Source organism: Tachypleus tridentatus, chromosome 7, assembly GCF_004210375.1.
Source record: "Tachypleus tridentatus isolate NWPU-2018 chromosome 7, ASM421037v1, whole genome shotgun sequence".
NCBI lineage: Eukaryota > Metazoa > Arthropoda > Merostomata > Xiphosura > Limulidae > Tachypleus > Tachypleus tridentatus.
This window is the reverse complement of record NC_134831.1, coordinates 161,734,071-161,748,033: the sequence shown is the minus strand read 5'-3', so window position 1 is coordinate 161,748,033 and position 13,963 is coordinate 161,734,071. Positions and strand designations below refer to the sequence as shown.

Here is a 13,963-nt window from a genome sequence, read left to right as displayed (position 1 = left end):
AAATTGAATATATAACTTAAAAAGTGATTGACGATTTAAAAACCTAGAACTACGATACACTAAACATCCCGATTGACCAAAAGTCAAAATTACCGCTTGCATCGTTTTACGATATTCCAGACATGGCAGATTTCCAGTCCGGGCAAGATTTCCAGAAATGATTTCCGGGTCATAACAATATTGGCAGCATGTTAGTCTTTATCATTTTTATCTTCATGTCCATTTAATACCGGCTTCTATAAGATGAATGGGAATTAGCGCGCAATGAACGGAAATAGCGCCCAGTCGCACATTTTAAAGCTTACGAGCTATAGGGCCTAAATTCGCCACTGGGCTTATGGCAGATGGGAGCTTTCAATGTGGAATTTGAACATTTTTGAATTCCAGACTGTCTGCAGTGTTCTTCAGTCGCAAAAGTAGGGAAAATTAATTTTTGAAATATATATAACCTCATTGGCGAGTTTAGGAACCCGGCGAATTTAGGCAATATGGCTCGTACTTATACATAAATATAGAACTAAATTTCTATGGAATCAGGTGAGCTATATTGCTCAAAGGTCGTTTTTTGACTATAAGGACAGCAGTTAACTGCGCAGATTTACTTCTTGCACGCAGTTTGCTTCATAATTGCTATAATCACAGACACGTTTTATCAATTATATATTTTCCTCAGGAAATTCTCACCCCCTTCGAAACTCACATGTGTTAGTGTGTTGGTTTTATGTTGTTGACAGTACTACCGTTTTGGTGGTCATTTTAAACCTCCATTACGTCACAGCCTGTGATTAGTCAATGCACAAGAGTGCTCTCTCTCTCTGTTTATAACTCTATGAGAGCGCATACCTTGGTTATATTTGTCTCTCAAGAAATACGAAAATGTGTCCGTGTGTCCGTCGTTAACACTGAACGTGGACTATTTTCGGCAGGAAAATGATGAACAATATTCTACGTATGTCCACCAAGTTTCATTAAAATTTGGTCATATGCTATTGAGTTACAGAGCAAAAATAGTGTGAAAAATCGGTCTTTATGTCAACAGATTTTTTTTCTTAAACTTGCTGTGACCTTAACTCTCCAAAAGTTAATTACTTCTAAGTTGAGACATAATCTGAGTCTACACCAACTTTCGTCGAAATCCAATCAGTCATGTTCGAGAAAACTTTCTGATAACAGACACACACACACACAGGTGAAAAATAATCTCCGTTCACTTTCAGCGGTGGGTTAATGGTACTATTCAGCATTACATAATCAATCAATTAATAAAAAATATTTCTCTACGAAAATTGTACAATACATGTCGGAACAAGTTGGCACTAATAAAAAGCTTCTCCTTCTCGCTTTGGGTCAGCTGTAAGTCTGCAGGCTCAGAACGCTGAAAACTGGGTTTCGATACTTGTGATTGACAGTGATTGACTTGTGATTAAAATGATACCACATCGTGTAGTCTTGTGCTAAACAACAAGCAAAGGTAACGAATTTTCCATGTATTTGGATTTAATTTTTTCTGGTCACATTTTAAAAAAAAAGTCTTTATTTTGTGTTACTACAGTTTTTAACATAATTACGTTACTTAACGTTGGTAGGTTAATCAGTAAACTATTTTTGTTGCCAAGTCTGGAAAAAGTAGTATTATTCTGTGGGAGGTTAAAAATGACCACACGAGTAGCGTTAATTATTTTGGGTAAATTCGACTTTGCCCATGAAGTAAATTTTTTAAAAATCTGATCTCGGCTTCATCATTTGTAAAGAGTAGTTTCAGTTTAGTACAAGGATCAGTTTATTGCCTAAAGCAAGTACATATATTATAGAATATACTGTTATTCTGTAGACCTATCACATCAAGAGAAATCAGTGTTCTTAATTTCGCTACACGAGGGCTATCTGCGTTAGCCGTCCCTAATTTAGCAGTGTAAGACTAGAGGGAAGGCAACTAGTCATCACCACCCACCGCCAATCCTTGGGTTACTCTTTTACCAACGAATAGTGGGGTTGACCGTAACTTTATAACGTCCCCACGGCTGAGAAGGCGAGCATGTTTGGTGCAAGGGGAATTCGAACACGCGTCCCTCTGATTGCAAGTCAAGCGCCCTAACCACGTAATAAGTAAAGGAAGAATTAAATTTTTCAATAGATAAGATATATCAGGTCATCCCTTAAGCAATGTCCGATTTTAGGTTCAGAAAAAGAGAAAGGATTTCAAACGCTTTTAGTGTTATTTAATCAATAATGGATGTTCCATTATCACTAATTACTTCTTGCCAATGATTCACAAGCTTCTGAATGCCATTTCTATAGAATTCTTGAGGTTTGGAGGAAAAGAATGTAGAGAGAGTAGTTTTGATATTTTCATGTGTTTCAAGCTCTTTTCTATTAAGATAGCTCTGCAACCTTCGGAATAGATAGTAATCAGATGGGGCAAGGCCTGGAGAATAAGGAAAATGTGGAAGTTTTTCCCAGTCTATCTCTTCAATCTTTGTGGGGTGTGAAACTTGCTGTATGAGCCCGTGCATTATCCTGGTGTAACACAACACCTTTACGATTGATTAAAGTAGGCCTCTTTTCTTTCAGTGCAACATTCAAACGCTCTAACTGTTGACAATAGGAGTCTGATTAATCGTTACATTGAGTGGCAGCAATTCAAAATGGATCTCACCAACAATATGCCACCAAACGCTTAACAAGACTTTCCTAGGATAAAGGTCCACTTTGGATTGTGCTTTAGCCAGTTTAGCTCCAATGAGCCATTGTCTGCGGTGCTTAACGTTTTTATAATATATCCTTTTTTTTATCTTCAGTCATTAATACGTGCTACTACATACTTTAGTCATTAAAGCATTCTACAAAGACAGAATTGATGATACACTTTATGTATTAAATTTCCAGGCATTACTTATGGGATAACCTGATATGTAAAGACATTGTGGACATTTATAGCTTTGATATTTTTAGATAATTCTAATTTTAGCAAGATTTCAACGAACCAGTGTTACGTAAACACATGCTAAAATGTTGTAACGAGTATTTTTACTTCATGTTTTTTTTAGATCTGATCTTAAAGGGTCTGGCATGGCCAAATGGTTAAGGCATTCGACTTGTAATCCAAGGGTCGTGGGTTTGAATCCCCATCGCACCAAACATACTCGCCCTTTTAGCAGTTGGTGTGTTATAATGTGACGGTCAATCCCACTATTTGTTTGTAAAAGAGGAGCCTAAGAGTTGGCGGTGGGTGGTGATGACTAGCTGCCTTCCTTCTAGTCTTAGGGACAGCTAGCGCACATAGCCCTCAAGTAGCTTTGCGCGAAATTCAAAACAAACCAAACCAAACTGATCTTAATGTACGTAAAACCCGAGATATAATCCTATGCTAAACATCATTCAATAGATGGAGAGATATATCAGTATTCATCACTTATAATAAATGTAATTACTTTGTACCTCACTTGAAATTTCAGTGAACATCTTAAAACATTTAGACGATTTTGAGAATGGAAAACTTCATATAGTTTCATACCATTGAAAATTTCATTAATAAATCACTTCCGCGTTATATTATTTTTACCTTTGTTTTCTAGAACGTAAATGAATGCTTCACTATAAATAAACACAAGTATATTAAAACATATCTAAAATGTCTTCATAATTTCTGCTCCCCACTGGCTCAGAGGTATGTTAGCGGACTTACAACGCTACAAATCGGGTTTCGACACCCGTGGTGAGCACAAATAACCCATTGTGTAGCTTTGTGCTTAATTAAAAAACTTTACAGTTTCTAAGGCTTATGATTTTGATATACATAACTTACTCGTTTTGTTTTTTTTTCTTTAAATATCCGACACATTAATTTTACTGCACATTTGTGTATTAATCAAAAGTGACAACAGGGGGTGTGATGGAAATTTAACGCGGTTATGTGTGGAAAGAGAAATGAATTGAATAGAACAACATAAATCAAAGTAATTTGTCTTAAAAATTTAAGTGTCGTTATTTTATAAAAAAAAAAATTATGGCTAAAAGGAAAAACCCGTTTTTTGATGAATTTCCAAGTCAAATTAAGTTTCATATTAGCCCCAAAGAAATTAATTTAGGTGTGAATATGTCAACTCATATGCCTGGAGTATATGGTGAGCGAGTTACAACAAATTAAACAACTTTGGAATAATTTTCCAATTTTTTTTATTTATGAAGTATCATGAGGTCTGATATGATAGTTGTTTATCTAACAACTTGTTTTCTAATCCATAAACACAAAATTAATATTTAGTCTTAGCGTTTTGATTGGAAACCTAGAAGATTGACTCTATTTTTAACGCGTTCCTTAGAATCCAAATGATATCTTTACACTACAGTTTGTTCAATATTAAAAGTAAGTTCAATCCAGAAACTCCCAAAGAGGGTGGTTTTGGACGTATCTTTTCGACACAAGTTTTTGTTTGTTATTTGATAATTTTTTAAGTGAAATACAGCATCCTCAACTATACATACTAGCAACTACTAAAATCTTCCTTTTGGGAGTAACTTCAGTATGTATCAATAAAGCCACATTCTCAGCATCAATAGTTCAACAATTGCCAACCTTTTAATCTTGTGCTATTACCTCTTTATGTTTAGTTTGCAACTGAGGTATGAATGTTTTTACCTGCAATTCAGTAGGGAAGGTCAAAGTATCATTATAGTCAGCAGTAGGACAAGCAGACAAGATACTTTGATAGAAGTTATTAGGCTTGCTGCACAGTATCTATCAAGGTGGTTCTAAATGGTTTGTTAATATGTTTGAGTGTTATTTGAAGACTTGCTTTTCTGTGAAGCTCATGATGCATTGATGAATTTCAGTTATCTTTCTACTTTTAACTTATTTTTCACAGCCCCAATGCTAAAAGTGTATGGGAAAGGTCATCTTTTTAAACAATAGAAAGGTCCAAAAATATTTTAATTCAAAGTAATTGTTAATACATCACATACCATTTATTCAGGTAATTGAATGCATGATTTACTACTGTTGGTATTACATATTTCATTTCTGAGTTTAAAAATTTACTTTCTGTTGTTGGTTGATTTTGTCTATCAGTTAAATAGGCTCTCTATCCAAGCCTGTTTATATCTAAATATTAAATAAGTAGGTATAATTTTTAAATATAATTTTACATTTGTTCTGATTATGTAGTTGGGACTTTAAAGAATGTCTTACTGCAACATTCTGAAATATGGTTGCTTCAGAATTATTTTTTATATCATGTTAGAACTTAGGCTTGACAAGAACTTTTCTATTTTGAGATATAAATTAACAACTTGTCTGACCAACTTCTCACAGAAGCGGTTTTAAGGTAGTCATAACAATTATACCATGGCATATATACCTCAAAACTTAATAAGTTGTTCAGAGTTTAATAATTACAATAATGTACAGTATTACTTCTTATAGTACCACCAAACTGATAAACTTATTACACATGAAATGGTTAAATAGAACACTATGTGAAACATGTAACAATTGCAGCAGCAGATGTTTGAAACTTGTAACAGTTATAGCAGAAGAGTTAATGTTTATGTAATTGGGATGTTCTTGAATTTTAATGAACCATCAAATAGAACATTTTCTACTCCGGGATGCTACAAATATTTAATACTGTATGTGTCACATACTGTTTACTAACACCACAAAAGGTATCATACATTTTTCCACAGTTATGGGCAAATTTATAAAAGAACATTTCAAGCAGTTTATTTAACTATTAGTTATGATAGTCTGGTTATTGAACATCTTTGATAACTTATGCCTGTAGAAAAAAAAAGTCATTTTAAATTTCTGATTCAGATAAGGAGACTAAAGATCACATAGGAAAAACCTTTATTTTATTTTTGGAAGGTTAATAAACTGAATAGGTGGCTGAGAATTGGATGATTGCTACTATTACTTTGGTTTTTTAAGGAGGTCATAAAAGTTGCCATCGAAGTTAAAAACTAGTTATTCATGCTTCTGTAGTAAGAAGAATTTTAGTCTGATAAAAGAAGCTTTGCAAAACCATTTTGAATGAAAGCCGGAAGACTTTCAAAACGTCGTCCTCTATGCTTGTTTCCACAGCAGGCAGTTGCCATCCATTCTACAAAGTTTCATCATAAATACTCTGCCTAAACAATCTATCAAAGAATATCATAAAATCAATGTGGATTCACTAAAGGAAAATCTTTTCCTGTTGATTTGTTAACTTTCTTCAATGATTTGCTGCTTAGATCAGTGCTTCTCAACTGAGGTTCTGAGCATCTGTAGAGTTTCTCAACAAACATCCAGGGGCTCTGTAGAATTTAAACATTCCAATGCATAAATATATACTAGTCACATAATTGCAATCTTGCTACATCATATTTCTTTATTAGTATAGTGCGTTTCATAATAACATAATCAGTCATTGCATTGTTTTAAGTTATTGAATGAAACTAAGTACAAGAAGGTGTTTGGGTCATGTAATTTTTTAGTATTTGACAGCACGTTTCTTATTATGTGTGCCTGAGTAATTGGCTTGAGAAATTTTTCATGATTTGGATATGTATGTGTGAAAGTATAGCTGGAATAAACATACATACTCTGTCTGGAACTATTGATATAGTATTGCAGTAATGTTTTTGAAAGAAGTACTGTAAAAGGTTACATGACACAAATTTAACACTGGAAGAGTTCTATGGATTTGAAAGGGTTGAGAATCACTGATTTAAATGATTGAAAAGGTGTGGACTTGTACTTCGATTTTCAAAAAAATTTGTGGTAAGATGCCATACAAAGGATTAGTTAAGATAATTATAATGGTGGGTGTTAGCAAAAGACTAGTTAATCACATTATAAGGTGGTTGGATAAGAAAATGTAGAAAGTGTTTATTAATAGAGTCCAGAAAAAAATGGACCCTTGTTACTTGTGGTACACTTCAGAGATCAGTACTTGAGCATTTGTATTTATCTGAATGGTATTGACAGGGGCATAATTTGTAAATTAGTAAGGTTTGTGGATGATTAAACTCCTTGGGTATTTTTAGTTGTATTGAGTATGTTGAAGAGTTAAAAATGATTTTTAACAATTGACAAGTTAGGGAAATATTTGGGAAATGACATTATAATAAATGCAAGAAAATATAGTTTGATTACAATAATTTGAATTGTGTGTTTAACAAAGATGGTTAACCCATTTGTTAAAGTGACTAAAAAAAAGAACCTTGGGATAATGGTGGATAAATTGCTCAAGCCAACAAAGCATTGATCCACTGATAGCAACAAAGAAAAAATAATTTTAAAGTATATTTAGACCAGGGATGAGACAAATATCTTGTTGGTCAGATATTGAATTTGGAATATGTAGCTCCCTATATCCAATCAGATTCAGGTGGTTGTGGATTGGACAGTGTATATGGCCATACATGTTGTATATATGCCAAAGGTGTGAGCTGCCACTTTGTTATAGTATAGTAAAAATAGTTACTTCATCATTGGCTTTGAAAATCTGATAAGGATGTACAGTTCCACATTGGTGAGCAACCATTGCAAACCTTTTTAAGGGATGTATCATGTGGTGGTTTGAGGTAATTCTTTTACCCCTGATCACCTGATGATAATTATGTTTGACTTGTATCTGCTGTTGTTCCTACTGTCATTACCTTGACTACTTGTAGAATCTTTTAATAATAAAAGGAGTAGATATGATTGATATTTAATCTACATAACCAACTACCAAGGAAAATTCTACTATGATTAGAAGTTATTAGAAAGAATCAGTGATGTAAATGATGTGCTAATTATTATGTGGGATGTATACAGTATTATTCTTGCATAATCTTATGAAGTAATTGGTTGATGAAAATGCTAGCTGATGTAATTGCAAAATTAATACCAGATTGCATTTTATTGGATAATGCAATATCTGCTCAAATATTTGTACCTTCCTTAATTTAGACACTGTTATTTACAGGTCAAGAAAGTGATTTATCTTTTTATAACTTCACTAGCTTTTTCGCTGAGAAATAATACTGACTTGAAGAAAAGATTTCAGAAGAGGATTACTAGGATGATTTGGGGAATAGGAGGATTATCTTATAGGAATAGGTTAAGATAAATCTCTTAACTTCAAGTTATTTTTCTCTTAAGAAAAGAAAGGTAACAAGTGATGTTATTAAAATTTGCAAGATTCTTCAGGAGTATAGATTTTTTATAGCCTCTGATTTTTTTGTGCTGTATTCTACAGGCACAAGGATAAGAGGACACAAGCTTAAGATCCAGATAAGTTAGGCTAGGCTCCAGCTAAGACAGCTTTATTTTTCTAACAGAGTGATTGACTTATGGAATTAGTGGTGATTGTCAGTAGTTATGGAGGTGAGAACGTCAGAACAGTTTAAAGGGGGAATCGAGAACTTCAGGAAAAATAAATGGTTGATTGATGTGTACTTTCCTTCAAGGGTGGGTGTCATGGGATAACTGTGAAGAACCAAATGGTCATGTCAGTGTGTTATGTCAGTAGTGAGAAAAGTTGTGTGAACACTGTTAAACATGAGAGAAAAAATAGCTGTTTGTTTAGGTAATTAACCTTGAAAATTGTTTAAGTCCTTCTCTAAAACTCTCATGGTATTTTGTTCTAATATTACTTATATTTTACTGTAGAAATTAAATACTTAAAAAAACTTTAATTTCAAAGTTAATGATGTTTTTAATTTTTGTTTTGTTTTTTATGCCCAGAAAAACACAGACTGAATTTTGAGCTCTAGGTTAATCTAATTTTATGAGTACTTTCTCACAGTTGTTTCTCTGTTTTTGTGTATTGTATTGCATCTACTTTGATTTCTATGTTATCTGTGGTTACAGTTTATTATGGGTAATTGTATAAATTAAAAGTTTAAATTGACTGTGAGGAATAAAAAAATGACAGGAGTTGGTTATAATTATTGAAGCTGTATACAAATATTAATAAAATTGATTTGTAGCTGTGGAACTTTGTATTCTCACATTGTTTTCTTGATATTTGTCAGGTTTTATGTATGGGTCAGAGTCTTTACAGTAGATGTTTGTTACTTTTTGGCAATAAATTTCAACAATAAACAAACAGCATGCCGTCCAATTATTTTAAAATGATAGGTATTATAACAAGTCAAACATAACAATGTATATACAAATATTCATTAGGGTGTTGGTTATCACAGTTGTATTCAGACCTTTAAATAATTGTTCGCATGGGCTGGTTTAGTTACTTTAGAACAATTTGACAAGACAAATTATGTTTTTGATCTGTTATTACAATATAGTCTGTGATAATTTCACTTTTAAAAACCACCACCATCTGCACTTTATGGCTGGCTCTAGATGTATCTATTGAACTATATTTTTGTGCTTAGTTATAACCCCAACAGAGACCTAGAACATTTCACACAATATAAGATATTATGATGCAATAAAACTCAATTTAAAAAATGAGAAAAACTTACAAGGTTCTTGTCACATGGTTCAGTAATATAATGATCACCAGTTTATAAGTATTGAACTACACAATGTATAATTCATAAACAGTTATGCAAAGAAACTTTTAATAAATTACCAGTTTTAAAAATAACTAAATTTAATGCTTGCATTGAACTTAAACTGAAACAGTGGTGTATATCTATCAGTATTAGCTACATATTTCTAGTATCTTTTATGTTGGATTTCTTTGTTAATTTTCCAGACTGTATGATTTGTTCAAAAATAAGAAATTTACACCCTTTATTTTTAACTGTTATTGTGATCTTATTACATTACCTTTATAGAACGAACTTGGCAGCTTCTACGAGATGGTGCCAGGAAACAGTTTGCAGAATCGACCTTTGATCCTCTCAACTGTGTAGTTCTCAGCCCTCCAGCAACTCCCCCTGGTGATAACAAACAAATACAAAATATAGATGAATCTGTTGTCAACCAGAATGATCAACTTGTTCCATCCAAGTACAGACAGGAAAAGTTTCATGGTTAGTTTTCTGTTTGTTACACATTGTAATGGTCATAAAGTTCTTGTAGTTGTTAAAAAAAATAACCCTCAACATCAATGTGGGCATGGAGTTCTGGTGTTGCATCTTAAACAAGTGATACTTCAACAATTTATTTTACAAGGTGTATAATTTGGTTAGTTGTAAATACAAATTCTCTCATTTTGTTAGATGAAAACTCTTTGAGATTGACTCAAAATTATGTATTTAGCCAAATACAAAGAAACTCTCTTAATTATATGTGATCATTGTAACAGTTTCATGTGTATAGAGTGAACATGTTTAAAATGTCTACAGATTTATGACATTGTAAACATGAGATAATGTGTTATATTCATAGTGATGTTAGTGATCAGTTTTACATAAAAAAACAAAAAAGTCAACATTTGATCTTGTATCTATAATGTAAGTGTAATGTTCTTATATTTTCTATTTATATTCTGTCAAAGAGTTGTGGCTTATTACATTCAGATCTTGATAAGAACAGTAGATAACAGAAAAGGCAATTTTCAGTTTCTCAGCAATGGTGTGAATGTGTAGCTGCTAATTTGTCTGTGATGTATCTAAACTCTTCTATACAAGAGACATCAAGAATGGTTATTATGAGTTCTCTCTCTGTCTTGGTTCCTTCTGGTTATGGGTGAAGGTTTTTAGATGGAAGTATAAACTGTCAGAGCTGTTCAATTAATCAAACAAAATGATGAAGGTAGTTCATTATGGTGTGTTGATGTTCACATTATAAACAGTTGATCTAAGCACTATGGAAGCCTTGACAAAACTATGAAAGTGTATCTCAGAACAACTGATGTGGGTGTTAACACTTTTATTGTTATCTCCTTATCAATAAAAGTGTTTATCCCCATATCATCTGTTCTGAGATACATTTTTATTTCAAGTGGGTTTCTCGTAATCAAGGAAAACTGTGAAAGGTAGAAAGATTCCTTCAATTGACTTCTATTAGCTCAACATGATTTTAAAAATCAGTAGGACTTAGGACAAAAGCTGGAGTGAACATCATTGACCAAGCAGTATGAAACAGGGTTGTAAGTCCACTTTATTATCTTATTATTGACTACACAAGTCTTTTTTTATAGTATATCATGATTGTCAGAAATGTCAATCATACTACTAGGTGTGTGTCAATTGGTCGAACATATGTTCTGCAGATGCAGAGACCATCAGCCTTTTTTTCTTTACCTTTTATCATTTTTTGTTACTCAAACATGTTTATAAAGTTAGGCCCAACTCGTATCGAATTTGAGTGAGTTGATGTTCCTTGAGTTGAAACTATCAATATATTATCAATAAAAGTTTTCCATTAAATATATTTAGTGATTGAATGATTCTTCTCAAATATAATTCAATGAATTTCAGCATTACTGTTCATTTTGTTGAAGACTTTTTAACTGAAACATACCTTTGATAAGTCTTAGTATTATGACATTTAATGATAACACTGAATTAATACTTTAAAACTTGCAGTGTTTTTCCAATATTTATAATAGAAAAGTCTCTGCACCAAAGAAATATTCACTTTCAAAGTTGTGGCTACTGTCAGAAACCATCAGACTTAACAGGTGGATTCAATTGCTCATTTTGTCATCGGTCCATTTGTTCTGGCTGTCGGCGGGTTTGTCGTGCCTGTGAAGGAGATTTTTGTCCACTTTGCTCTACTCTTAGGTCAGTGTGAAAAGTTCCCTGGTTTACTTGTGTTTTTCATTAATATAGAGCATTTTATAATATTTTTTTTCAATTTATGCAGATTTTTATAAGTAAATATTTTTAAAACTTATTGGATGTTTTTAGAATTACTAATTCTATGATTGATCAAGAATGTAAAGCATTGTAAAAGGCCTTTCTTTCTAACACATTTTAAAAATGTGTTGTTGTTTTTTTCCTGAACACTGAAATTTGTAGAAAATGTAGTTCTTTGTTGATTATGACATCAAGCAAATATAGTTGGGGATAAAAAGAAATCAGCATGTCAAAACAAATAAACACTTTAAATTCTAAATAAAATATCTTGGAAATTGTAAAGAGGGCACCTACTGTTTTTGGTTTTAATTTTTGACATTACAAAGAAATTAAAGGTGTAATTTTCCTTCTTTCAATCCTGAAAAATTCTGATGTAAAGGACTGACTTTCAGGAAGTTAGAAACAGTACCATTATGGCTAAAAGTAATAGATATAATTGTAATAAGCCTACTCTGTTGAGAAATAGATTTCAGATTTTGACTTCTACAGGTGAGAAACTATTGAAAGAAGGAAAATAAAAGTGAGAGAGAAGTATGATATGATAAACTTGAGGTTATAGTTGAAGGTGATTCTTTGACAAGGCAAATGGATAGTATAGTTTATGGGATAAACAAGGAAAAATGAATTAAATTATACTACCCAGGATCATGGATGGAAGATGTAACTCATAAAACAAGAGATGTAATAAAGGGAGTTGCAATGATAGTTTTTTTGTGCATATAGGGGCTAATGAAGTAGAGAAAGGTTGGTTGGAGGAGCTAATTGATAAGTACATAAAGGCATTTAAAGAAAAAAAGACCCATACTAAAAATAACTTAATTGTGTCTGGAATACTTATGAGAATTAAATGTGGGGATGAAATTATAAGTAGGTTACTACCGTTCACCCTGGTAACCTACTTATACTTTCATCCCCACAATTGTTAGGCTTAGGTTAGCATGTAAAGATGAGCAGATTAGCTGGATGAACTTATTGGATAAGTTAAATATATTGGATAATATATTTAAAATTATAAAGGAAATTAATAGAGTTGATTCATAAAATATTTTCCATACTTAATGGCAAAAACAGTAGGATTAACTGGGGAACATAAATATAAATTTTGACAGTGTAGGAGTCATCTTCAGCTAAAATATTTTTATATTCCTAAAAGGATGGTTGGTCTTTGGAACAAGCTGTCTTCAGATGTTCTGGAGGAAGTAAATTTAAGTGAGTATAAGAAAAAGCTTGATAACTGTATGAATGTTAAAGGCTGCTTTTGAGGTTTTATGTGATGTTTTAGTTTAGAGGAAGGGACAGTCTAGATCAAGGTTTGGCCACTCTTCAAAGTAGACCATTTTTTTGTTTTTTCTAAGACTAAAACATTTCAAGAGCTTCAATATGTCCAAACAGTTTGACTTAAAAAAAAGAAAATCAGGGGATGATTCCCCTTAGTGAATACAGAAGATAGCCCAAGAGCTGCACAATTCTCCTAAAAGAGCTGTATTTAGCTCACAAACCAGAAGCTGCCAACCTCTGTCCTGGATAGACCAGTGGGTCTCTTCTTGTCCCAAAACATCATATTATGTTAATAAGGTCAAGTTTATGCTCTTTGGCTAATTTTTAATACTTTTATTTGTTTTTCATAATTTGAAGACTCACCTCAAGAAATTTTAGGTAATGCATTAATAATAAAATACACTTTGTTTCATTTACATTACAGGTATGACGAATACGAAGAACATGCCATCTGCCTGACGTGCTTAAGCTAAACATCTGTGTGTGTTGAAAAAAAAAAGATCTTTTATAGTAGCTTAAAAATGTTCTTTTAATTTTTTAAATCAACAATTTCATTTTATCTGGAGTCTTGAAATTTTGTGTTAATTGTACAGTTTGTAAAATAAATGATTTTTAGCATTTCTTGAATTTTGATTGGAACATTCTTTGTTAACATATATGACAAACTCTTTAAAACTGAACTCAAATTGGTAAAACAAATTACTAACAAGAACACATTAGGTGTTAGTTTTTTTCAAGTTGTGATCTACAGTAGTAAGTTACTTTAATTAAATTGATGGTAGAGACAAATGTGTATTGACTACTTAAAACCTAAGCCTTTAGTGTCATTGAGATCTCCAGTTATGTAATAATTGTTTCAGTCAAGTAAAATGTATAAATTGAATCTACTTTTTACTTCTGTTTGCATTTTCTATTTCTATTAAATTAGAGACTGCTTCTT

General features: G+C 32.3%; 1 protein-coding gene across 2 annotated transcripts; it reads left to right on the top strand.

The window, feature by feature from the left end:
- The first annotated feature begins 3,876 nt into the window (after positions 1-3,876).
- Positions 3,877-13,650, top strand: LOC143257063 (apoptosis regulatory protein Siva-like). 2 transcript variants are annotated; one of them, XM_076515191.1, is made up of 5 exons: positions 3,877-4,124; positions 9,775-9,972; positions 11,496-11,670; positions 12,899-12,954; positions 13,448-13,650. In XM_076515191.1, exons 1-5 carry the CDS (start codon positions 4,007-4,009, stop codon positions 13,480-13,482), a joined length of 582 nt encoding a protein of 193 aa, XP_076371306.1. In that variant the 5' UTR covers positions 3,877-4,006; the 3' UTR covers positions 13,483-13,650. The 2 variants fall into 2 exon arrangements, with proteins under 2 accessions (XP_076371306.1, XP_076371307.1); XM_076515192.1 differs by lacking the exon at positions 12,899-12,954.
- Positions 13,651-13,963: the final 313 nt, after the last annotated feature.

Coding starts and splice junctions, on each gene's coding strand:
- LOC143257063 (XM_076515191.1), top strand. CDS start 4,007: ATGGCTAAAAGGAAAAACCCGTTTTTTGATGAATTTCCAAGTCAAATT. Junction 4,125..9,774: donor TCATATGCCTGGAGTATATG/GTGAGCGAGTTA, acceptor TTACCTTTATAG/AACGAACTTGGCAGCTTCTA. Junction 12,955..13,447: donor TCTGGAGGAAGTAAATTTAA/GTGAGTATAAGA, acceptor TTTACATTACAG/GTATGACGAATACGAAGAAC.